At 51.2% G+C, this 24230-nt stretch overlaps 1 protein-coding gene across 2 annotated transcripts; it reads right to left on the reverse strand.

Annotated features, from left to right (window-relative positions):
• Positions 1 to 20489: 20489 nt before the first annotated feature.
• On the reverse strand, positions 20490 to 23084 carry LOC123084764 (F-box/kelch-repeat protein SKIP11). Of its 2 annotated transcripts, none has more exons than XM_044506261.1 (2): positions 22623 to 22930; positions 20490 to 22282 (listed from the first exon to the last, which is right to left on the reverse strand). In XM_044506261.1, the coding sequence occupies exon 2, from the start codon at positions 22161 to 22163 to the stop codon at positions 20868 to 20870; it is 1296 nt and encodes a 431-aa protein (XP_044362196.1). In that variant the 5' UTR covers positions 22164 to 22282; positions 22623 to 22930; the 3' UTR covers positions 20490 to 20867. The 2 variants fall into 2 exon arrangements, with proteins under 2 accessions (XP_044362196.1, XP_044362195.1); XM_044506260.1 differs by having other exon boundaries at positions 20574 to 22282; positions 22831 to 23084.
• Between the last annotated feature and the right edge of the window lie 1146 nt (positions 23085 to 24230).

Raw genomic sequence — 24230 nt, forward strand, 5'->3', positions numbered from 1 at the left:
CAAGTGTACCTTGTTTGGATCGCTGTTGTGGTCGAGTGGAGGAATCCTTCTGGCTCCGCGTGGGTTATCCTTATTCCCGGTAACGGCTACCATCCATCTTTCCAAAGTGACATCGTCGACTGCTTCTGGATGGACTCTAGTCTCGTCTTCAGTCCCACAGTACAACCACATGCAGTGGCTCCGGAACTGAAGGGGCTGGATGCGACGCCTAAGGAAGACCTCCAGGAGATCCATGCCCGTCACTCCCTCCCGAACCAACTGCACCACGCGCTCCATCAACATCTTCACGTCAGCTTTCTCCTCCGGAATCAACTTCAGAGGGGAGGGCTTGTTCACTCGGTCCATGGTAAACGGAGGGAGTCCACTCGACTGCCCTGGCGTCGACTGGACCTGGCAGTAGAACCAAGTCGACTGCCAGCCTCTGACGGACTCGGGAAAGGTCATGGGCGGGAAGGTGCTCTTATTCCTCACCTGGATCCCAGACCCCCACACATTTGGACAACTCGGGTTTTCTCATCACCTGGGCTCGCCTTCTTCACGGTCTGAGAGCGACACGTGAATATATGCTTGAACAAACCCCAGTGCGGTCGACAGCCCAGGAAACCCTCACACATGGACACGAACGCGGCAAGATAGGCAATAGAGTTTGGGGTAAAGTGGTGGAGCTGCGCTCCAAAGAAATTCAAGAAGCCACGGAAGAAAACACTCGGCGGCAAGGAAAATCCACGATCAACATGGGTGGCCAAGAGCACACACTCACCCTCTTCTGGCTGGGGCTGCCACTCCTTCCCCGGAAGCCTCGCAGCTCCATGAGGGATCAAGCCCTCGTTGGCCATGTCGAGGAGGTCATTCTCTGTGATGGTCGACTGGATCCAGTCTCCTTGGACCCAGCCCTTCGGCAGGCGGGATCTGGACGAGGACCCGCCGCGGCTGGTGGATCTCCCCTTTGCCTTCTCCGACGCCGACGCCTTCTTCGCACGTTCCAGCGCCGCCGTCTTCTCCTTGGCCATGGTTGCCGGTGAGATGCGCGAAGGGAAGTGGTGTGGGGGCGAGAGCGAGCACGCTGGGCAGGGAAGAAGGAAGCAGAGAGAGAGAGAATGCTGAGGCACAGTACAGAAACCCTCGCCGGGCGCATTTATAAGGTCCTTTCCGAGTGGATGACAGGTGGGCCCGGTCAATCTAATCATATCAGGAACAGTTATGCAGACGGGATACGTGGCGAAGAAAGCGGCGCGGAGATCGAGGCGTCTATGTCCCGTCCCATCCGAACACCGCGGTCTGCTCCGCTTCGCGCGCGTCCCCAAATTTCGCATCCCACGGAATCCGCGAATAGCAGATCAGTCTGTCAGACACGGGGTTTCCCGCGATCCGTCGCTCGGAGATCGTCGAAGCCCGAAAGATCACTCGACGAAAGAAGAGAATGGATCGAGTCGACCGAAGACAAGTTGCTCACTATCGACGAAGAAATTCTTTGGCCCAGAACAACGCACGACCAGTGTGCAAAGGTTAATCGGAAACGACATCAACTCCTTCCTCACTCGAAGCCTCAATCCATTCGGGGGCTAATGATGGGGACATGTACCTAGGGTAGGGTCATGGACCTGATCTAAGTACCTTACCCAAGGACACCCTTAGAAGAGGTCGCCTTCCAGTCGACCAACGAAGGACTCACTCGACTGACTGAAGGACTCGACCACGAAGATTCACTCGACCACCAGGAGGTCAAGAGGCACTCTGCACTGCAACGGCCTGTAATTAAGTAGGCTTTATGATAGTAAAGACACTTTATGTGGGGCGTTACCAGTAACGTCCCAGACTTAACTCACCTTAAACCCTCTCCTACGTGGGCTGGCTGGGGTCCTGGCGCACTCTATATAAGCCACCCCCCTCCACAGGCAGAGGGGTTCGGCATCTTGTAACTCATATACTCATAATCCACTCGACCGCCTCCGGGCTCCGAGACGTAGGGCTATTACTTCCTCCGAGAAGGGCCTGAACTCGTACATCCTTTGTGTTTACAACCTCTCCATAGCTAGGACCTTGCCTCTCCATACCTACCCCCCACTCTACTGTCAGGCTTAGAACCACGACAGGTCACATGCCGCGAAGCACGCTTCCAAGTGGTGCCCAAGCACCTCCCTCGTGAGGTTGGCAAGGTCTGAGGTCCTCCAGAAGAGAGCCCCCGAGCCCTGCCTGAGGAGGGCGCCGGGCGCGCCTTCCTATGCAACGGAGGGAGGCGCCCCTGGAGCGGGCGCTGGTCCTGACGTGGCTTCTGCCGTGGCGCCGTCCTCCTGAGGTCCTGCACAGCGTAGCTGCTTCTTCTTGGGGATGGCCTCCAGAGGGCCTTCATTTCTGCTATTAGGGTCGTTGATTGTTGCGGCTTGAAAGGCGCACTCGAGGGAGCATACCGCATCCCTCTCTTCACATGGGACCATGATGATTCCTCCGCTTCCTGGCATCTTGAGAATGTTGTAGCCGTGATGAGTGACTGCCATGAACTTGGCCAGGGCTGGATACCCGAGGAAGGCATTGTACGGCAGGCGGATGTGCACGACGTCAAAGTCGATGAGCTCGGTGCAGTAGTTCTTGCGCTCCCCGAAGGTGACAGGCAGGTGGACCTGCCCTATCGGCATGGTGGAGCCGTCGGTCACTCCTGAGAAAGGCTTGGTGGGCTGGAGCTACTCATATGGCACTTGGAGGTTGTCGAACGTGTCGACGGACAGGACGTAGAGCCCTGCGCCGCCGTTGATGAGGGTCTTGGTGACCTGCACATTGCTGATGACTGGGGAACATAGCATAGGGAGGGTGCCAGCGGTGGCTGCGCACTTGAGTTGATCCGCCGAGTTGAAAGTGATGGCGCATTGGGACCACCTAAGCGGGTGCGTGGCCTCGAGCTTGGGGAGCACCGCATTCACCTCGCGAGCAAACTTCTTGAAGGCGTGCTGAGAGGTTGGGGCCTGGGCGCCGCCCAAGATGGAGGCGATCGCGCGTGGCTCCTGAAGCCCCCAACCCCCTTGTCTTGGTGGTGGTCATCGTTCCTTCTTGGTGGCGGCAACAGGGGAAGACCGGCGTTGCCCTGGGGACGATCCTCACGAGGCAGGTCCCTCCAGGCGCCCTCACGAGGCTGGTCCTGCCAACGGTCCTCACGAGGTTGGTCGCGCCACTCCTAGCGCGGGCCACGGTCGTCCCAGCGTCCGCCTCCACGTCCTCCTCCGTGGCCGTAGCCCCGGTCGTTGCGCTCGAGGCATCGACCGTAGCGTCCTTCTCGTATGGCTCTGAGCTTTTGATAGTCGTTGGTGTTGTGGGTGTTTAGGCTGTGGAAGGCGCAGAACAGTCAGCCGTTCTTGGATGACTCGGGCTGATCTCTGCCCCGCTTGATGTCGCGCTCCACTGCGAGCACAACTACCTCCTTGCGCTTCACGTCCTTGGCCTTGGCCTTCTTCTCCTCCGCGCCCACAGCTGGCGGCTCAAGGAGAGAGAGGCGCCCCTCCTCAGCTCTTGCGCACCTGGTCGCCAGGTTGAATAGCTCCTGAGATGTGCAGAGCTCCTCGTGGATGGCGAGCTCTTCCTTCATCTTGACATCATGAACGTCGTCGGAGAACGCGAAGATGATGGCCTCGTCCGTGACCTTAGGGATCTTGAGGTGGGTGTTATTGAAGCGCTGGATGTACTTCTGGACGGTCCCTCCTGGCTGCTACCTGATGCGGCATAGGTCACCCGCGGCCGGTGGGCGGTCACGTGTGCCCTAGAAGTTGGCGACGAAGTGATCACGCATCTCGTCCCAGGAGGAGATCGAGCTGTGTTGTAGGTTCAGGAGCCAGGAGCGAGCTCCATCCTTGAGAGCCATGGGAAACCAGTTCGCCATGACCTTTTCGTCGCCGTTGGCCACTTTGATGCTCAGCTCATAGAGCTGCAGGAACTCCATGGGGTCGGCGGTACCGTCGTAGCGAAGAGGCAGATCCGGCTTGAACTTGCACGGCCAGGCGACACTACACAGCTCGGGGGTGAAGGCGCGGCAGCCATCCGTGGTTTCTGAGGCCCGCTTTAGAGGTGGATCTTGGTCCTAGCTGCACCATTGCGGGCGGTGCGCGGTCTTGACGAGGTGGCGCGGAGAGCGCAGGTGCAGCTTCTCACGGCCGCGGAATTTCTTGGCAGCTTCTCTCTTCGCGCGCGGGCGCTGGGCGCGGCGGATCACGTTGCAGAGCCGCGCGCCTTGGTGCCAAGGCGACGTCTTGGGGCTGAGGCGGTGGAGGCATGCCATGAGCCCCATCGCCCGCGGCTGGTTGAGAGGGAGGCATAGAGTGGGACGGCGCCGGAGAGCCCCCTGCGGCACGGACGAGCTCGGTGACGCGGTCGAGCCACTCCTCGTAGAGGTCGTCGATGGGGCGGTAACGCAGGAGCTCGTTCGCCATGAGGAGCGCGGCCCGTGCCTCCATGGGAGCGCGGTGCACGTGAGACGAAGAACCGGCAGGGGTCAGCGATGGAGTGGCGGTGCGGCCGTCCTGCCGCACCGAAGGATGCAACGAGGACGCCTATTGCTCGTTCCCCGCTGGGTCGGTGGCTGCGTTGGCGGCGAGAGACGGAGAACGGCGATATGGCCCACCGACGGGAGCCGTCTGAGCGACGCGAGCGGTGAGGGCAGCCCGACGCTCAGCTCGAGCATGGCGAGCGTCCGCCATGGAGACGACGGAGCGACAGCGCGACGAACTAATGGAAGGGAAGCTACGGCGCACCCCTACCTGGCGCGCCAAATGTCGGATGTGGGGTTCCGGCAAACCCTTAAGGTTCGAACACTGGGGTGCGCGCAAAGTCTTTTCCTTCCCACCGATCTACGCCCTAGCTCACTAAGATCTCGTGGACAAACTCGACGAACTCGCAACACAGAAAGACACAAGGTTTATACTGGTTCGGGCCACCGTTGTGGTGTAATACCCTACTCCAGTGTGGTGGTGGTGGAATGCCTCTAGGGCTAATCATGAATAGTACAAGGGAAGAACAGCCTCCTGAGGTTGAGGTGTTCTTGAGCTCGGTGAGCTTGTGTGTGTGAGGATGGTCTGAATGATCCGTCCCTCACTAAGGTGGTGGCTAGTCCTATTTATATTGGCCCTGGTCCTCTTCCCAAATATCGAGCGGGAAGGGAGCCAACAATGGCGGGCTAATTTGAAGGGGAACAGCTAGTACAAGCTATCCTGACAAAAGTGGTCTTCGCCTGCCAAAGGCTCTGGTGGTGACGCCGTCTTGGGATCCACGATGACCTCCGTCTTGCCGTCCTCCTGGTCTTGGTCTTGTTGCACCAATATAGCAACCTTTGCCTGATGCCTCGGTACTCTTCGCCTGCGCTGGCCTCCTTAGCACCAAAGAGGAAACAAGGACGTTGCGCGCGCTAGCGCCCGCCTGGCGCCCGCCTGGTGCCGTGCGTCATGGCTCACGTCACGAGGGTCTCATGAGGTTTGCCCTGCCTTGATATCTCCGCTCCTCGTGAGCCTGCCTGGCTAGGCCACTCCAGAGGAGGCCTTGCATCGTCTCACGAGGCTTGGACCCTCATGGGGGTCTTGGATGCATTGTTGGTGAAGATGGGTCGTACGGCCTGCAGGCTCAGCCACGCCGCGGGCCGCAGGCAGGCAAGTCTGGGGACCCCTGTTCCCAGGACACCAACAAACACCATGCCTTCAAGGAAATGACTAGAGATGACATCATATCCACCTTCCAACTATTTGAAGAGTCAAAGGCAAATGCCCACAAAACATCTTGCCATGCATGGTACTCCAACATCAAAGATCAATCTTGCATTGAAGGCCAAGCATGTATGTGAATATGAGCAAAGTGAAGAAGAAGAAGAAGAAGAAGAAGAAGAAGAAGAAGAAGAAGAAGAAGAAGAAGAAGAAGAAGAAGATGATGATGATGATGATGATGATGATGAAGATGGTGATGAGGTTGAATCCGATGAGGACCCTTCATATGAAGACATGGCTCTCTTTGTCAAGAAGTTTAGCGCTGGAAAATTCAAGGGAAGATTTCAAAAGAAGAAAGTAAGAAAATGCTACAACTGTGAAGAAACCAACCACTTGTCCAATGAGTGCCCTTATGAGAAGAGGGAGGATAAATCAATGTTTCCCAAGACCTTTCCCAAAAAGAAGTTGCCAAATCATTTGAACTCCAAGCTCAAGAAGAGAGATGGGAAAGCAATGGTTGCTCAAGAAGAATCTGATCCGGATGATGTTAGTGGCGTTGCCAGAGTTGCTCAAGATTCTCAAAACGCATTGAGGCTAGTCAACAAGAGTGGTGATGTTGTCACCTACAACTACATGAAGGACTACAAGGGCAACGCTCACAAGTGCCTCATGGCAAAGGCCGTGGTAGAAGATGGAGAGGACCAACACTCTCCTGACAAGGTCAAGGTAACCCCACGATCAAACCCTCATCTTTTCACTCCTTCTACTCCTAGTGATGAGTATCTTGATGCGGAGGATAGTTATGAGGATGATGATATAGATGATCCTATGCTTGCTAAACTAAATAAGTTCATGTGCTCCCTTAAAGGAAAGAAGCTCACTATGTTTCATATGCTTATGGAGATGGTGAGTAAGCATACCATCTCCATTAAGGAACTCGAAACCCTCGTCACCGAGGAAAAGGAAAAATATGAAATCCTTGAGCGGAAAGTCCAATATGAGGAAGCATGAAATGATGAACTATGATTAAAAATTGGTGCGAACATTGATGCTCATACTAAAGATCTTGCCTCCTTGAAAAAGGCTAGTGACTCTTGTGAAGAGTTGATGAATGATAAAAGTAAGCTTGCGAAGTCTCATGCTTCTCTCTCTAAGGATTGTGAGCTCCTATCTGTGTCCCTCAAGACTAAGGAAGAAGAGCTCACCCTTCTTACAAAGAGTTTTGAGACAATCAAGCTTACTTATCTTGAAACTCTAGCCAAGGCTTACTCTTCTCCTATTATCAATGTTGATGCTTGTACTACTAACTCTAGTAGTGATCTAGCATCTATTCTTGAGGAAAATCACTTTCTCAAGGCTCAAATCGAGAAAGGCATCATGACGTGTGCTCAAGGGCAAAAGAACCTTAATGAGGTATTGAGCCAACACAATGAAGTGTTCGCCAAAGAGGGACTCGGGTTTGAACCTAGTACAAGCAAGAAGAAGACATCCTCTCAAAAGTGCACCACCCCTCTAAAAGAAACTTTTGTACAACAAGGGCACAAGGAGAAAGGTAAGGTTGTTAGTGGGAAGGCCACGAGGGGCATGCCCACTCTCAACAAGCCAAAAGAGTTCACGCCTCCATCCTATGTACTTTGTAAGGCTAAGGATGGAGAGGTTTATGCAAAGTTTGTTGGTCCTCGAAATGCATTCCGGTTTTATGCTATTTGGGCCCCTAAGACCCTTGTGACTAACTTGAGAGGTCCCCTTGCAAAATGGGTTCCTCTAACCAAGTCATAATTGTGTGTAGGTTGCTTTCTCCGGTGGAGTAAAATGGCTGATTGACAGTGGATGTATCAATCATATGACCAGAGATAGCAAGTTGCTCTATGATTTCATGGAATATATTCAACCATATATGAGCATTATGTTTGGTGGAGGATCAAAAGGACAGGTACTCGGGTTGGGCAAGGTGGCTATCACAAATGGCATGTCGCTTGCAAATGTCATGCTTGTCCAATCCCTTAAATACCATTTGCTTTCTGTTCGCCAATTGGCTTCTGTTGGTTATGATACACTCTTTGGACTAACGGATGTGAAAGGCTTTAAGAGAGATACTCTCGAAGTGGCCTTTGTTGGAGAGTTGGATGGCAACCTTTACACGGTTGATTTCTTGAAAGAGAGCACATTCCATGCAACTTGTCTAATGGCCAAGGCCGATAAGGGGTGGCTATGGCATCACCGGCTAGCCCATGTCGGCATGAGAAATCTTCAAGATCTCTTAAATGGTAATCACATCCTTGGACTAACAAATGTCGCTTTTGAGAAAGATCGTGTGTGTAGTGCATGCATAGCCGGGAAGCAACATCAATCAAAGCACCCACCCAAGAATATTGTGTCTACCTCAAGGCCTTTGGATCTCCTTCATGTGGATCTTTTTGGGCCTCCTTCATGGGATAGTCTTGGTGGGAAAAAGTATGGACTTGTTATTGTTGACGATTACTCAAGATATACGGGGGTTTTCTTCCTCAAGTCCAAGGACGAGACGAAGATCACCTTCATTGATTTTGCCAAGCAAGCACAACGCAAGTTTGACAAAGAAATCTTGGCAATAAGAAATGATAATGGCTCCGAGTTCAAGAACTACACCTTGGAAGAATTTCTTAGTGATGAAGGGATTGAACATCAATATTCAGCTCCATACACTCCCCAACAAAACGGTGTAACAGAGAGAAAGAACCGCACACTTGTGGAGATGGCAAGGTCCATGTTGGATGAATACAAGTAACCACATAGTTTTTGGGCCGAGGCTGTCAACACTGCTTGCCATGCATCAAACCGGCTCTTTCTCCGCACTATATTGGAAAAGACTCCATATGAGCTTCTAACTAGGAACAAGACAAATGTCAAGTACTTTCGGGTATTTGGGTGCAAATGTTTCATTCTCAACAAAAGAGAACGGTTAGGAAAATTTCAATCCAAAACCATTGAGGGCATATTTGTTGGAGTCTACAACGAATCCAATGGATGTGTTGTAGAAACTTGTGACGTGGTGTTTGATGAATTTAATGGCTCCCATGGGGATCAAGTTGATCTAAGTGATGTAGGTGAATAAGATTCTTCTCAAGATATCTTGACCATGGGTGTTGGTGCACTTCTTCCAATGGAACAAGAACCTCATGATGATGATGAAGAAGATGGAAGCTTCACTCATCATCAAACTACTTCAACACCCATACCACCTCAAGCTCCTATTGTTCAACAAATACCCATAGACCAAGTACAAGATGATGATCAAGTTCCTCTTCATGATAAACATCAAGAACAAGATCATCACCAAGGGCAAGAACAAGAAAGTGCAATCATTGACAATGAACCTCAACAAATGGAAGATGAAGAAGACCTTCCACCACACATCAATGATCCTTATGTTGAGGATGTGGATGATGGAAATGAAGTTGAACCTCGCGAAACCTTAACCTCCATCATGCCTCGAGTGGGCGGTCGTGTTGATGTTGACAAAATTCTCACCGGCATATCGGAAGGTAGAGTCACTCGTAAACAATTGACAAACTTTTGTGCTCACTTCTCGTTTGTGTCTAGTGAGCCTCTCAAGGTACAAGAAGCATTGATGGACAACGATTGGCTCATTGCTATGCAAGAAGAGTTGAATAGCTTTGAGCGCAATCAAGTGTGATCATTAGTCAAGAGGTCAACTATAGAACACAACGTCATTGGAACAAAGTGGATTTTCAAGAACAAGCAAGATGAGAATGGTGTAATCATCCGCAACAAGGCAAGGCTAGTGGCACAAGGGTACTCACAAGTTGAAGGTTTGGACTTTGGTGAGACCTTTGCCCCCGTTGCCCGTATGGAATCCATTTGCATCTTACTTGCTTATGCTGCTTTCAATGGCTTTACATTACATCAAATGGATGTGAAGAGTGCTTTCCTTAACGGTCCTCTACAAGAAGAAGTATATGTATCACAACTACCTGGGTTCGTTGATCCCGATCACAAAGACTATGTGTATAAACTTCATAAGGCTTTGTATGGCCTCAAACAAGCACCTCGTGCTTGGTATGATCATCTTAATAATTTTTTACTCGATGATGGTTTTGTGAGAGGGGTGATCGATCCCACTCTTTTTACTAAGAGGGACAAAGGTGATTTGATCTTATGCCAAATCTATGTAGATGATATCATTTTTGGTTCTCCTAACATTCATTTGTGCAAGAAGTTTGCGGCTTCAATGACCAAGAATTTTGAAATGTCACTCAATGCGGATTTGAAGTTCTTCCTCGGATTTCAAGTTCAACAATTTCAAGAAGGAATTTTCTTGTCTCAAGCAAAATACCTCAAGGATATCCTAGCAAAATTTGGCATGTCTGATGCTAGCCCATGTAAGACACCTATGCCAACCAAAAATGTACTCACTGAAGACACAAACGGTATCCCCTTCGACCCATCTAAATACAGCTCTATGATTGGTTCATTGCTTTATCTTTGTGCATCTAGACCAGACATCATGTTTAGTGTATGCATCTGTGCTAGATTTCAAGCTTCCCCTAGGGAAAGTCATCATAAGGCGGTTAAGCATATTCTTAGATACCTTGTTCACACCCCAAAGTTGGGTCTATGGTACCCCAAGGATGCTAAGTTTGATCTCATTGGTACACGGATGCGGATTGGGCTGGAGACAAAGTGGATCGTAAGTCCACCTCCGGTGCATGTCAATTCCTTGGACGCTCCTTGGTAAGTTGGTCCTCGAAGAAACAAAATTGTGTTGCCCTCTCCACCGCTGAAGCTGAATACATTGCAACCGCCAGTTGTGCAACTCAGTTACTATGGATGAGGCAAACTTTGAAGGATTACGGTATCACCTATAGACATGTGCCTCTTCTATGTGATAATGAAAGTGCCATCAATATTGCTGAGAACCCCAAAGATCATACCCGCACCAAGCACATTGACATTAGGTACCACTTCTTGAGAGATCATGTGGAGAAGGGTGATATTGACATTGCTCATGTTGGCACAGATATGCAACTTGCAGATATTTTCACCAACCCATTGGATGAAGCAAGGTTTTGTCAACTTAAGCGTGAACTTGGTATCTTAGAGCTTGACAATATTATGTGAAATCTAGTACCCATTCATGCATAAACTCTATGTCTTGTCTTGATGTAGGCATATATTTAGGGGGATACATTCAATTCATGAATATTCTCACCCTACATAATGCATAAATAGAACAAACACTCTCAAAGCTATCATGTTATTCTAACTATGGTGCTTTCAATGATGGAGTAGTGATTATGCACCCAAAGTTCAAATCTTTGGGAAGCCATGTCAAGTATACTCATACATGGTGGCCATTGGCCACCGCTCTTGTCATTTAGAACAATATTTGAGCAGTGTGTTTTAGAGTTGACATAGGATACCCAATGCCTAATATATTGTGATTTTGCATCCTACTACGTTTTCGAACTCATCATCTCCCCATCATGGTCATTAGCACCAACTAGGACCCCAACTATGACCCTTTGTGTTCTCAAAAATCCACAAGTGCTTTCGGTCGTCCGCTATGTACCGGACGTCCGCAACGTCCTCTCTAGTGCACAACTCGGCTAGCGACTCCTCATCGGAGGGATTCGACTATGAGGACGAAATTCACTGATGTTAGCGACTCTAGTTCAATGAGGTTCCCATAGCTTCCTATCTTAAGCTTCGTCGTGACATAGATCAATTCACTGATGTTAGCGACTCACACAGTGCTTGTTTTCGCACTAATGTCCAAGCCGACATTTTTACCACTATCATCATTCCTAAAGGTCTATCTCTAAATTTATGCATTGACTTAGAGCATATTCGTGGTCATCCGGCGAAATATCCAGGAAGTATTGAGCTCATTGAGTCATCCAATCTTGCTTCCCCATTTGAATTTCAGCATGATTTTAACCAAGCTGCCATTCATCAATTCTATGTCACATGTTATTTTGGTCCAAATAACACCGTCACTTGGATGACCTCCGACACCGTGCTCACGACATCTTATTCTCAATTTGTTGCTGCTCTTGGGTTTCCTGACACCGGGTTCAAAATCCATAAGGATGACCCCAACCATAGGCCCAAGGGCATATGGATCTTCTCAAACCAATAGGAGATTTGACTAATGATGAGAAACAAAAGGGTCTGAACCAAATCTCCATTTGGCGCTCACCTTTCTACATCATCTATTAGTGTGTCATTCGTACCATCTATCCCAAGATGGGTGACAAGGGGTCATGTAATAGCTATTGCATTGATCTCATGCATCGCCTCTATGCATCTCCAAAGGGGAAGATAAATGTCCCTCATTTTCTGTGGCATGAGATCCGTCTTGCTTGTCTTCAACACAAGCAAGCCTTTCCTCATGCCCCCTTTCTTCGGGCATTTATCGAGAGTGTTGCTCCATTTCCCGTTTCCCGCACTCACTTGCATGAACGGTGGGTCATTCCACCTCACATGGCGGATGATTGGGTTCCCAAGGACTCTTCTGCTCCTGCTCGTCGCACTCCGGCTAGTGTTCCTCCTCCTACCGCTCGTTCTACTTCTTCCGGCTCTACATATTTTGGTTGCATTTCTCATTTCCTTGGGAAAGCTCACTCTGCCATGATGAAGATGCTTACCTTTCATTGCTCCCAAAATCATGACGTTGTCACACGCTTGGTCACCTCCAAGAATGCTCCGAAGGCTCGTCTGAGAGACTCCGGAGTTTAAAATGTGAGTGACGATGAACGTCTTCCTGATGTTCCACCTTCTGACTTCGGCTTTCCTTCGGGTCCTGAGTGGGCTGACTTCCTTGATGAGGCTGGTGGTAGTGGTGCTCATTGATGATGATGACGATGATGATCTTTGATGCTGTTATGACACCTCCTTTTGGGTATTTGCTGCCAAGGGGGAGTAGGCACTTATTTATGTGATATGAAGCTATGATATTATCTTATTATCTTGTTATCGAACTCATGCTATGTGATTAACCTGTTATTGAACTTATGATATGTTATATGCTATGAGTGATGAATCTTTGTGGAGCCTATTCTAAATCTGATGTTATCTTGATTATCTTGTGTATGAGTTTAGGTTGTGTTGGTATCATATTGAGGGGGAGCTCTCTTCATGCTTACCTATTAGTTATTGCACATATTGAGGGGGAGCTCCACAACAAATCCTTCGATATTCAATGTTTTCAAATTCTTTCGATATTCAAAGCTTTATTCTAAAAAGTGCATGTATGTTGCCATCAACTACCAAAAAGGGGGAGATTGAAAGTGCAATCATGCCCTTAATCATATTTTGATGTTGATGACAACATGCATAGTGGGACTAATCATGTTTATCGAGTATTTCTCAGGATTATGTCTCAAGGGCTATGTGTGTGTGGATCATGACTACGGACATAAAACATATCACTCAAGAGCAGAGACACAAGACAAAGATAAAAAGCTTCGGCTCCTTGTTTTCTGTTTGTTCTTGAGTGTAGGGATCCCGCACTATTAAGAGGGGGTCGATGGATTTCGTGAAAGAACTTGCTCAAAACCACAAAACTCCCTCTCATACCATCTCAAAATTCTTCCTCTAACTTGTGCAAAAATGGTAGTATGTTTCTAAGCTAAAAGGTCCAACTTTCACCGGACGTCCGAAGTCTACAAACGTCCGGCCTCTCTCAACCAACTGGACATCCGACTCTCTCCAGTCATCCGGTGAGTCTTCACAGAACTGATATTAGCGGAAGACCGGTCACACCAGATGTCCGATCACAGGACGTCCCCTCATCTCCGGATATCCGGTGCACTCCAACAGAACTACAATTAACGGATTTACAACAACACCGGACGTTCGGCGCCTTTCGGACGTCCACTGCCTGTGCGTCTCACTCCTCACATGTGTCCCCGGTTGGTGTCCCAGCCACCGGACGACCGGCCGCCCTGCAGGGCATCCGGTCCTATCTGTGTCACCGGTCGTCCGGTATCCATCGGATGTCCGTCTGCACTAAGTGGCTCAATGGTCTGTTTTGCTCTCACACTATATATAGCCTTCTCCCTCTCCCGGGATGTGGTTGACCATTCATTTTGAGCTTGCCAAGAACACTTTTCACTCTCTCTCTCTCTCTCTCTCTCTCTCTCTCTCTCTCTCTCTCTCTCTCTCTCTCTCAATCCTCTACACCAAATCCTAGATCCCCAAGTGATTTGGGAACATTTGAGAGAAGTTCTCCAATCAAGTGATAGATCCACTCCTTCCCCTTCTTTGCACCAAAGGAATTCGTGATTTGAGCAAGTCTTGAGCTTTTCCCCATCGTTCTTGTTACTCTTGGAGGTTGGAGACTCCTAGGCGGTAGGAGTCTTTTGGACAGGAATCGACCCTTGTGATTACCCCCAAAAAGTTTGTGAGGGTTTGGAGACCACCCCAAGGTCTACCACTAGTGGTTGAGAAACGCCTCCGTGGTGTTGTCTCAAAGGGAGAATAGGGTGAGCCTTCGTGGCGTTGGTGTGCCTTCGTGGTAACATCCACCTCTCTAACGGTGACGTAGCTTCCCTCCAAGGAAGTGAACATCGGCATACATCCTTGTCTCCTGGAGTTGCGGTTATTCCTAACCCTAACTCTCTACTTGTGGTTACTTGTCTCTTAGCACTTACTTGTATCATATTGTGCTTGCTTACTTACATACTTGTGATACTTGTTTATCCTGCTTAGGTCTTGGTACTACACTTGCAATTGTTAGGCTCATCTTCATATTCCGCATTATTGCCTAAAATTTCTAAGTAATAATTAATATTTGTAATTGTACCTGTTCACCCCCCCCCCCTCTAGGTCCATCTCGATCCTTTCACTCGGGTCTATTTTCCATCATATAAGTTTCCGATCTACTATTTTGCAATCTTTTACTTTCCGATCTATAAACCAAAAATACCATAAATATTTACTTTACCGTTTGTTTACTTTCATCTATCTCTATCAAATTCACTTTTTGCAAGTAACCGTGAAGGGATTGACAACCCCTTTACCGCATTGGGTATAAGTTGTTTGATTGTTTGTGCAACTGTTGGTGATTTGTGTGTTCTCTCCTACTGGATTGATATCTTGGTTCTCAAACCGAGGGAAATACTTATCTCTACTTTGCTGCATCACCCTTTCCTCTTCAAGGGAAAAAACAACGCAAGCTCAAGAAGTAGCAGGAAGAATTCTCGCGCCATTGCCGAGGAGATCTAAGCCAAGTCAAGACATACCAAGTATCCCATCATAAACTCTCATCTCTTGCATTACATTATTCGCCATTTGCCTCTCGTTTGCCTCTCTCCCACTTCTAAAATGAATTTCAAAAAGATTTGCCTTGAGGACAAAAATGCGTCCTTGCGTTAGGTGCATGGCCGACCCAAACGCAAAAAGTGCAGATGACAAGCGAACGACCGACCCAAACGGAAAAAAACAGACAAAAATATGTGTCCATTTGGGTTCGGCGCTGCTCTTAGGACAACTCCAACGTAGGCCCCCAAATGGTCCGACTGCGTCCATTTGGTCCCAAACGGACAGACAAGCCAGCCCAACGCGCAACCCCATCCTCAAATCGCGTCTGTTTTTTGTCCGGCTCGACCCATTACTGTTGCATAGTTGAGAGAGCTTTGCGGCCACGAGGACAATGGACGAACGGGAACGCGGCGTCTCAGCGTCCGCCTCGGGCCCGCGTGTCGGCCATCCAACTACCTCCCACCGACCCTAGTCAATGTGCACGGCTGGTCGGGCCCGCAAGTCAGCCACCGAGACGGCCCTCGGCCACGTCCTTTTTTATGGCGAAACCATGGACTTCCACTTACCCGTCTCTGTCCACTTCCCACCATTGTCGCCTCCATCAGAGATAACAAACCCTAGCCACCGTCCATCTTGCTCCCCGCCGGCCATGGGGTTCTGGAAGTGGCACCCCGGCAAGAAGTGCAAGCAGGACTGCGAGGCGGGGTCATCGTCCGCCTTGCCCGGAAGCGCGGCTAGCAACTCCACCTCGCCGGCCTCCTTCTCCATCTCCCCACCGGCGGCCGCGCCACGCTTCCGACCCTACATTAATGTCAAAGTGTGCCGCCGGTACTGGGAGACCGGAGCACAACTGCCGCGGTCAGATGCGCACCTCCTCAATGGGTGGCAACTGAGCCCGAATTGGGTGCCCATTCCCCCCGCCCCGCTGATTGGTCATGCCCGCCTCCAGGAGATCGCCCTCTGTCGCGCCCGGATTCCGCGTGAGCTCCTCTCCGCCCGCAGGTATGCCGTCGACTCGCCCCTCTAGGACACATGGTTCTAGGACAAGCACGACATGTGCCCGCAAACCTTTTTTGTCGGCCGTGGTCGTAGCCCGCCCCATGTGTCCCAGAGTGCGGCTTGTGCCCCTCGTGCGCGCGCACCGAGCCTGCCAAGAGTCCATGGCCGCAAGCGGGTGCGCGGCCTGACGCCGACACCGTCTCCCACCCCGTCGCCGCCACCCCGTAGCCTCCCGCCATGATGGCCGAGGGGGAGGAGCGGCTCTTGCAGGCTGTCATGGAGGACTTCGAGCGGGAGTACAGGTGCCAACAGGAGGAGGAGTGGGAGGGCCTGAAGGAGATGCTCGAGTTGTCGGCCTTCGGCGACGTGTATGTGCCGGGGTTGGACGTCAAGCATGAGGTCAAGGAGGAGCCCACAAAGGAGTGTGTATGGGCTCCGTGGTCACCACCACCCGCACCACCGCCCCCTCCTCTTGCACAGCCCGTGCCCGACCCGTACTGGGGCATGCGCCCCACTTCTGGACCACCCCACCGTACATCGACCTGACAAGTGACGACGACGATGGTGGATCCTAAAGACGGCGGCTTCGACGACAAAGGCTTCTACAGCGTGCGGGGCAACCGCATTATCTTTCTTAAGTTTTTTTAATTTCATCTTAAGTACCGTGCATGGCGTGACGACGGCGGACTGTTTAATTATGTTTTAAGCTATTCTACAATGCTTTTTTTATTTTTCCATGCATTTTTGTGGGTATTTTTTATGACCCACACAGACAAGTTGGAGCCGCGGCCTCGTGTTGGGTGCCTCAACACGAGGCCGGCCGAAACCGAACATGGGCGTCCGTTTTCGCATCCCAAACAGATCAAACCCAGACCAAACGGACGTCCGTCTCTTTGGAGTGAAGGGTTGGAGTTGGCCTTAGGCCTTGTACAAGTCAGATGTTTAGGGAGGTGCTTAGAAAAATAACTGATTTTTTCTGAAGCACCGGTGCTTATTTCTACAGAAGAGATACCTAATTAAGCGTCTGTCCTCTATAAATAAGTGTCGATGCTTAAAGAAAGCTTGAGTTTTTTCTCCAAACACCTCTCCTAAGCATCTTGCATTGTACAAGGGGTTAAGCGGCGAGTGGGATGAGTCATCCATTTCCGGCAAATTTTCGTGTTTTGGCCTTTTTTTTGAAACCTATTCGAGATTTGACCCTAGTTTGAATTATTTTTTTGAGATCTGACCCTTTTGCTACCGCCAGAGTCCATGGCGGTAGGGTCTAACAGCCTACCGTCAGGGACTTTGACGGTAGGAAATATCGCTACCGCCAACCGGGCTGGCGGTAGCCTGCACAATCCTACCGCCAAGGTGCTTGGCGGTAGGCACGAGCACACACTGTGTTCAATACTTAGGAGTTTGTTGGCGGTAGGGCATGCAACCCTACTGTCAGGGACTTTGGCGGTAGACTGTTATACCCTACCGTCATGGTCCCTGGCAGTAGCAAAAGGGTCAGATCTAAATAAAAAATTCAAACTATAGTCAAATCTCGACTAGTTTTGAGAAAAGTGTCAAAACATTAAATTTAGCCTCCATTTCCTCCTTTTGACAGAGAGGGTACTCCCCTTACAACATTGTCAGTACTTGCCCTGACAAGGCCACATGCACCGGCCTAGTCGCCGTGCGGCCGCTGCAGAGTGCCGAAAGGCGACGGGACATGCAGACGCAGCGGTACGATTCACCGCCGATCCGCCGGGCCGAGCAGAGACCGGGCTCGCTCGTCACCAGTGGATGATTGCGGCATGATGCCTCGCTGATTGTGCGGCGGCACCCGCGGATTCCCCGCCGGCAGGCCACCGTGACGCGCGCGCGCGGCCTGATACTACCACCGCGAGGCGCAGCGAATCTCCGAGGCGAGGCGATCTACCGCGCACGTACGTCGAGACAAAGCGAGAGGCCTCCGCCCTTGCCAACACGTGAACTGAAGCGACAGAGCCTGAATCCACACGTTTTTTTACAGGCCATGACAGGAGATCAGGAGGAGGTGAAACCGTGACGACAAAAGCGAACGGCCGCCGGTGAAGGAATGGACGGACGAGGGGTGGGGTGGGTGAAAGTACTCCAGTAGTACTACGAGATGCAGCAGCAGTAGGAGTACTATCTAGCGGCTAGCTTGGGCCTTGCGGCTTCACTGAATTTCCTCTGCTCTGCTGCGCTCAACATGGGCAGATCGCTACTGCTACTCGCTCACCTTGGTCCTGTTCCTCTGCTGCTGCCTCGCTGCTGTTGCTGCCGGGCCGGCCTCCTCGGGAATTCAAGACGGAGCCCCAGCAGCAAAAGGACAGTCAGACCTCGGCCTAGCCTGCCTTCTGTGTGCGCGGTAGCTGCCGCCTGCCTATCTGCCTGAATCTTTCTCGAGGTCTCAACCGTGCGAGAGACACAGAGAAACAAGCCAACAGACCTGGGCCTCTTTTCCAAAGAGACAGGCCACTGGACCTGGATAAGGGCCTTAGTAGAGGCCTTGTTGACACTCGAGAAGCCCATTCGTTAATCAGCAGGCCCAGACCACCCGCAAAAAAAAGATCAGCAGGCCGAAACCGGAACACACTTCACTTCCAGCCCAGCAAGCAAACAGACGGGAAAAAGGGGAGACAGGTCAAACGCAAGCTTTGCGTGCGTTTACCAGAGCCGTAAAGTTTGACCCGGAGACGCCGTCAATGGTCTGACGGCGCGAACAGATTTGGAAGCTGTGGCTGGCACCCAGAGAGAGAGAGAGAGAGGGGAGGGCTAAACGGGGCGGGACAGGGGACTAAAGACAGTGGTTGGGCGCGGCAGAGGCAGACGAGATTATCATCTCTCTGGAGCGCTGGGGCGCATGTGCGTGCGTGCGAGCTGGCCTCGCACGCAGACGCAGGTGCCGGTTGCAGCGGCGCGCACGACAGAACTGGATGCCCGGAACGGCACAACAGCGACGGCCACGGCTGAAATTATTCTAGACCCCGCCCCGCCCCGCCCCGCCCGCCGGAGGAGAAGAACCAAGGAAGGAAAGAAAAGGTGGTACCGCCGCAACGCAAGCGGCCGCGCTGTAAAGGTGGCACGAGGCGTACGCTTCCACCAGCACGCTCCAGGGGAATCCATCCATCCACCCTTCCTTCGATGGCTGCTACGAGTGCTAGCCTCCTAGCCGTCCAGGGTCAGCAGAAGGAAGCTTCACGCAACGCAACACTGCACGGCAGGGAGGCTGCTGCTGATGATTTCGTCCAGGTAGCAAAGCGTCCTCGTGCCTGTGGCCCTGGTGGAGAGGAGGAACGTTTCTCCCTGTGTTTTTTCCCTTTTTCCATTGGCGCACGGAACGGTCAGCGAGTATCGGCGGCAGAGTTGTGTCGGGCTGGGTCGCTCGCCGCCGCCAAGTGGCCAGGCGAACAAAATGTAGCGTAGCGTCGGGTCGTACTGCTGCTACGGGAGCGGGACTGGACCGGACCGGACGGAGCGAAAGGCTTCTCTGACCCGACCCGACGGCAAAGACCGGTCCAAGAGAAGGCACTGGCTCAGCGAGCACGCGCCGATCGGCACGTGTGGTTCTACCGCTACTACTTCTTCTCTGCCTTGCAAGGGACAGCAGGGGTTCCTTTCACGGCGGGAAGCAAAGCTCAGGAGCAAGTGCCTGCGAATTCACTCCTCCAAATCAGCTTGCTTTGTTTCAACAAAAATCTGGGCTTGCAATACAAACACAAACACGATAACGCAAACGAGATCCGTGGCGATTCAATATGTTTCGCTGCTCCGAAAGAAGCTTTTATATGGTAAGCGCCGCCATCTGAACTCACGGCGCACCACCATTCGGTTCTCGTTCCAGAAATCCAGGGGCAATGTAAGATGGATGCCACCACACAGGAAGAAGCATGTATGCAAATCTAAATGCCCAAAACAGAAGAAGAATGTATGCCTTACGGATCACAAATACGGTTCAAACAAATGGTCGGTCAGAGAGATAGCTCACTCAAAAAGATTAATAAACAGCAGTTGGCAAATGCATCACTTCCTTTTAACCTTACTAATGATATATATGTTGCCTTATTGCAACATTGCTAATAGAGGATGACATCAATTTGCTGAAATAGCTTAGAACAGAACATGGAGAATCAATCAGCTAGGGGATAATTCAATGATAGAGTAAAACCATGAGGAGACTTACTTCTAGGCTAGAACAACTACAGGCAGAAGGGGGGTCGACAACTCCCAGGAAACTTGCCACTAAATGGCCAGTAAATTGATCTAGTTTTGAAAACTACCTCCTGCTTTGACACTCCATCAGAAACAGAACAACTCAAACTCGACTCAGTTGACTAACTCAAACATCAGTACATGGAAACATGATCTAAAACACCAAGCCAAACAAACCCACAAGCGAACCAGCACAACTAAAACTAGAACAATACCAGCATCTAATAGCACATACAAATTCACGACCAGCAAAACAACATATCTTTACCAACTTACAAGCTGATAACACAATTCAGAGAAGCATATCATGAAGCAAACTGGATGAATAAGAGACATGGCAGTGAATTGATAAACATGCTCTAGTTGCAGCCAAAGATAAAGCAAGTACTGCTTAACAGGTTGTTCATCATCAACAGTGAAAGGCGAGCATTCTGGAAGTTGTTTCTAGATTATTAATATAACACTGTTTTTGCATAGTCTCGTATCTTTGAAATCACGAGCTGTTGATCCAAATTGCAAATGTAGAAATGGATTAGCAAGGAAAACAGAAGTATTAGAACTCAAGGGTTACATGAGTGCTGCCGCTCAGCAGATGTCCAGTTAACTGGGCAGAAGGCATAAATCGCTACGAAGAATCAGGGCTGGAGCAATTGAACGGGCTGCCTTTGTGCATACTATCATCCTTCATAAATATCCACTGCATCCAATCTTTATTCAGTGGACTCAGCAACCCATCACGGCGCAGTTATACACGAAGTTCCCGGATTGCCGTGTGGCAACCAAATTCCACACAGGCGGTTGCCCATCGGGAACCCATGAATTAAGCTCAATGATGCCACCAATAGAAGTCCTTGGGCCTCCAATGACAATCAGCCGGTCACCACAGGCTCGGAAAGCAAGGCCCCATCCATTCATTGACACAGACCGTTCGGGCAATTTCCCAAGAGCGATCCACTTATTATTCAGCTTGTCATACTTCTTCACATCCTTCTCACTGTAATCAGCCGCATAAAGCTGATTGTTGACAACTGCAATGAGTGGAGGAGCACCGGTCACTCCATTGAGGCCCTCAGACATGTTCTCAATGACCCTCCACGACCCCCGATTCAAGTCATATTCCTCACCACATGTCAGTACCTGGTTGTTGTTGGTAACACCACCGATCACATAGAACTTGCCATCCAAGAACACACCAGAACACATCTTCCTAGCCCTATTCATGCTGGGAAGGGGTGTCCAAGTGTGTGTCACAGAGTCATACATCTCTGCAGAGCTCAGGATCTTTCCAGAAGCATCGGTGCCTCCAGCGACATACGCCTTCTCACCAACGCTTGTTGATCCAAACAAGCACCGGGGAGAGTTCATGGGATCAGCCCTTGTCCATGAATTGGTCAGGATGCTGTATCTGAAGACAATGTGTGCCATCCCAAACACAAGCAGCTCGGTGCCCACGGCCAGGGACTCCTTGTCAGAGCACATGAAGCATTCATCCGGTGGCATCTTGGGCACCTGGATCCAGCGCTCCCTGTAGGGGTCATAGGCGTCCCACTCCAGGACATTGCAGGAGAAGTAGACCCAATGCTCGGCGAAGCCATTCTGCCGCCGCAGGCGGTAGATCTCCCCGTTGCGCACCAGGGAGTTGAAGTCCCTGTTGAGGGAGGCGACGGAGCCATAGTCCGACCTGGAGAGCCGGAGCAGGCAGTTGATGGAGAGGTCCCGGCCAATCTCGCCAATGAGATTGGCCCCAGAGCCTTGCTGTTCCCCTCCGCCGCTGCCTGAGGAGGCATGGCGGCTGGAGCCGTGGCTCTCGGTGATGTCCGGCGTGTGCGGCTGCGGGGAAGGCGACTTGCTGCGCTTCCCGCTGCTGCCGCCGGCGTCTACCTCCTCCATGTCCTCCGCGCCGAAGTCCTCCGGCGCGGAGCGCTTGGTGCCGCTGAGGAGGAACGCCCAGTCGGAGTCCGGGTCGCAGTAGCTGGGCAGGGAGCGCGAGACGAGGCAGGATTTGCCCTCCAGCATCATGGCTTCTCCTCCCCCTCCCTTTGCTCGCTGCTCCCGGACGACGGCTTATTATCCTCTCGGATAAGATTGATCCGGAAAGGGAGAAATCTGGGCGTGCTCGCTGATCTCCTAGCCGCGATCTGCAACAATAATGGAATGGAATTAACAGGGGAGGGGAGGGAGGAAAGTAAGCGCGGAGGAAATCGGCGAGAAGAAACGGATCAGGAACAGGGGCATTTGAGATCTGAGAGGGGCGCGTGAAGAAAACAAGGCGTAAAAATCGAATCTTCCGGCGAGAACCCAGCCGATCCGCCGCCCCCCCCCCCCCCCCCCCCCCCCCCAACCAAATCTTCCCTCCACCCTCCGCGGCGGCCCCGCCGGGCGACCCGAATCCAGGCGGAGAAGCAGGGGTCCAATCCAGTCCAACCCAATCCAACAGAAAAAGGAAGAACACGCGCGGGAGGGGCAAGAAAGAATCACCTAACAACAAGAAGAACAAATCGAACCCATGGCAAGATCACGCGCGGGCCCGCCCGAGGAAATCCGGACTGGAAGATCGCGGCCGGCGGCCCAATCAGCGCGCCCCCATGGCCGCGGCGCCCGAGAAATCCCCTCCCCCCACCACCAACTCCTACCAGATGCGCGAGCGAGCGAGCGAGCAAGGAAGCGAGCGAGGATGGATTTATACCTGTAGAGAGAGATAGATGGATGGCTCTATCTACTGCTGCCACTTGGTTACAACTGCCCCTTCTAATGCTTCTGGCCCTGCTGCAGCCCTCTGCCGCTGCCCCTCGCCCCCCGCCTCTCTCTCCTCTCTTGTAGTCCTCCTCCCCTCCCTCGCCTAGAGTGTGCGCCCTGCCCTCCTCCCTCCCCCGCCCCCCTCTCGTGCGCGGTACTACTTGGGGAATTGGGATTCGCCTCTCGCTTTATTTCTTTCCCTTTTTATTCCCCCGTTTTTTCCCCCTCCCCCGGCGCCTTTCCCCTCCGTCTGTTTTGGCTCGTCGGAATTGGAAACCGGGCAGGCCGCAGAAATAGAAAAATGCCCCAGCGGCCACCGGCCAGCTCACCTGAAGCTGAGGTGGACTCACTCCCTCTCCCTCCCACTCTCTCTGCCTGTACGCCCACACGTCTCCCGCGTATCTATCTATCTTTTCCTCCCCCCCCTCGCTCGCTCGGTCGCCGCCCCCTGCCTGCCTCATCTGATTGGCAGCAGTATAAAATTATCCCTTCGCCTCGTGAAACAATTTTCTTTCTTTCTTTGTTGCTGTCCTTGTCCCGGCCTGAGGGGCTATTTGCTCGTCGTTTGCACGGGCCGTTTGCGCCAGCCGACCTCGGGGTCGCTTTGGTTATTTGCTAGGACAAGTGTGCTTATTGTAATGGCATATGCGTTTGTCTTGTGAGATGCTGAGCTTATCTACACTTCTTTTGAAAATGCATCAGCTCTGGTGAGCTTGGAGGATCTTGTAGTATGGTGTGGGATGACAACTCTTTTTTTCGGATGGCAAGTTTCAGTTCTTTTTTTAGTTTTGTTTTTTTCTGTTCGGATGACAACTTTAGTTGTAGAAACGTTAGGGTGGGGTTGCTTGGTATCACACGTGTGGCACTTATCATTTAGGTAATTTTAGGAGGCACCCAAACTAACTACTCGAGCTCACACGTAAACCAGGTTGCTTTAGCGCCGTTTTGGCATGACGGTTCTTATTTTGGAACAGGTCCAACATCTCCGTGAGTGACATGTGCGCTAGAGTGCTCGACCCGAGTGACATGTACTCCTTCTATAAAGAAAAAAATTAGCTGGTTAATTACTGCCAAAGAAACAATTGAAAAATCGAAAAGGATAGCCTCGCTTGTTAAGATAATCAAGAGCGACCCCACGAGAAGCCCTACACATGCTTGTTAGCTCGTGCAAATACAGAACACAATGAATGTAATGATTGTGGGCGTTCTCAAAAACGTTTCTTCAATGTCCTCCGTCATGGTCGCCGAGATAAATGGGGAAGCTTCTATATGAGTTTTTGACTGGCACAAAGCATTTGAAATCGATCATACCATGAGAGGAGCCCTTTTCCCTGTATTCCCATCATCGGA

The sequence above is a fragment of the Triticum aestivum genome, chromosome 4A, assembly GCF_018294505.1.
Source record: "Triticum aestivum cultivar Chinese Spring chromosome 4A, IWGSC CS RefSeq v2.1, whole genome shotgun sequence".
NCBI classification, from domain to species: Eukaryota; Viridiplantae; Streptophyta; class Magnoliopsida; order Poales; family Poaceae; genus Triticum; species Triticum aestivum.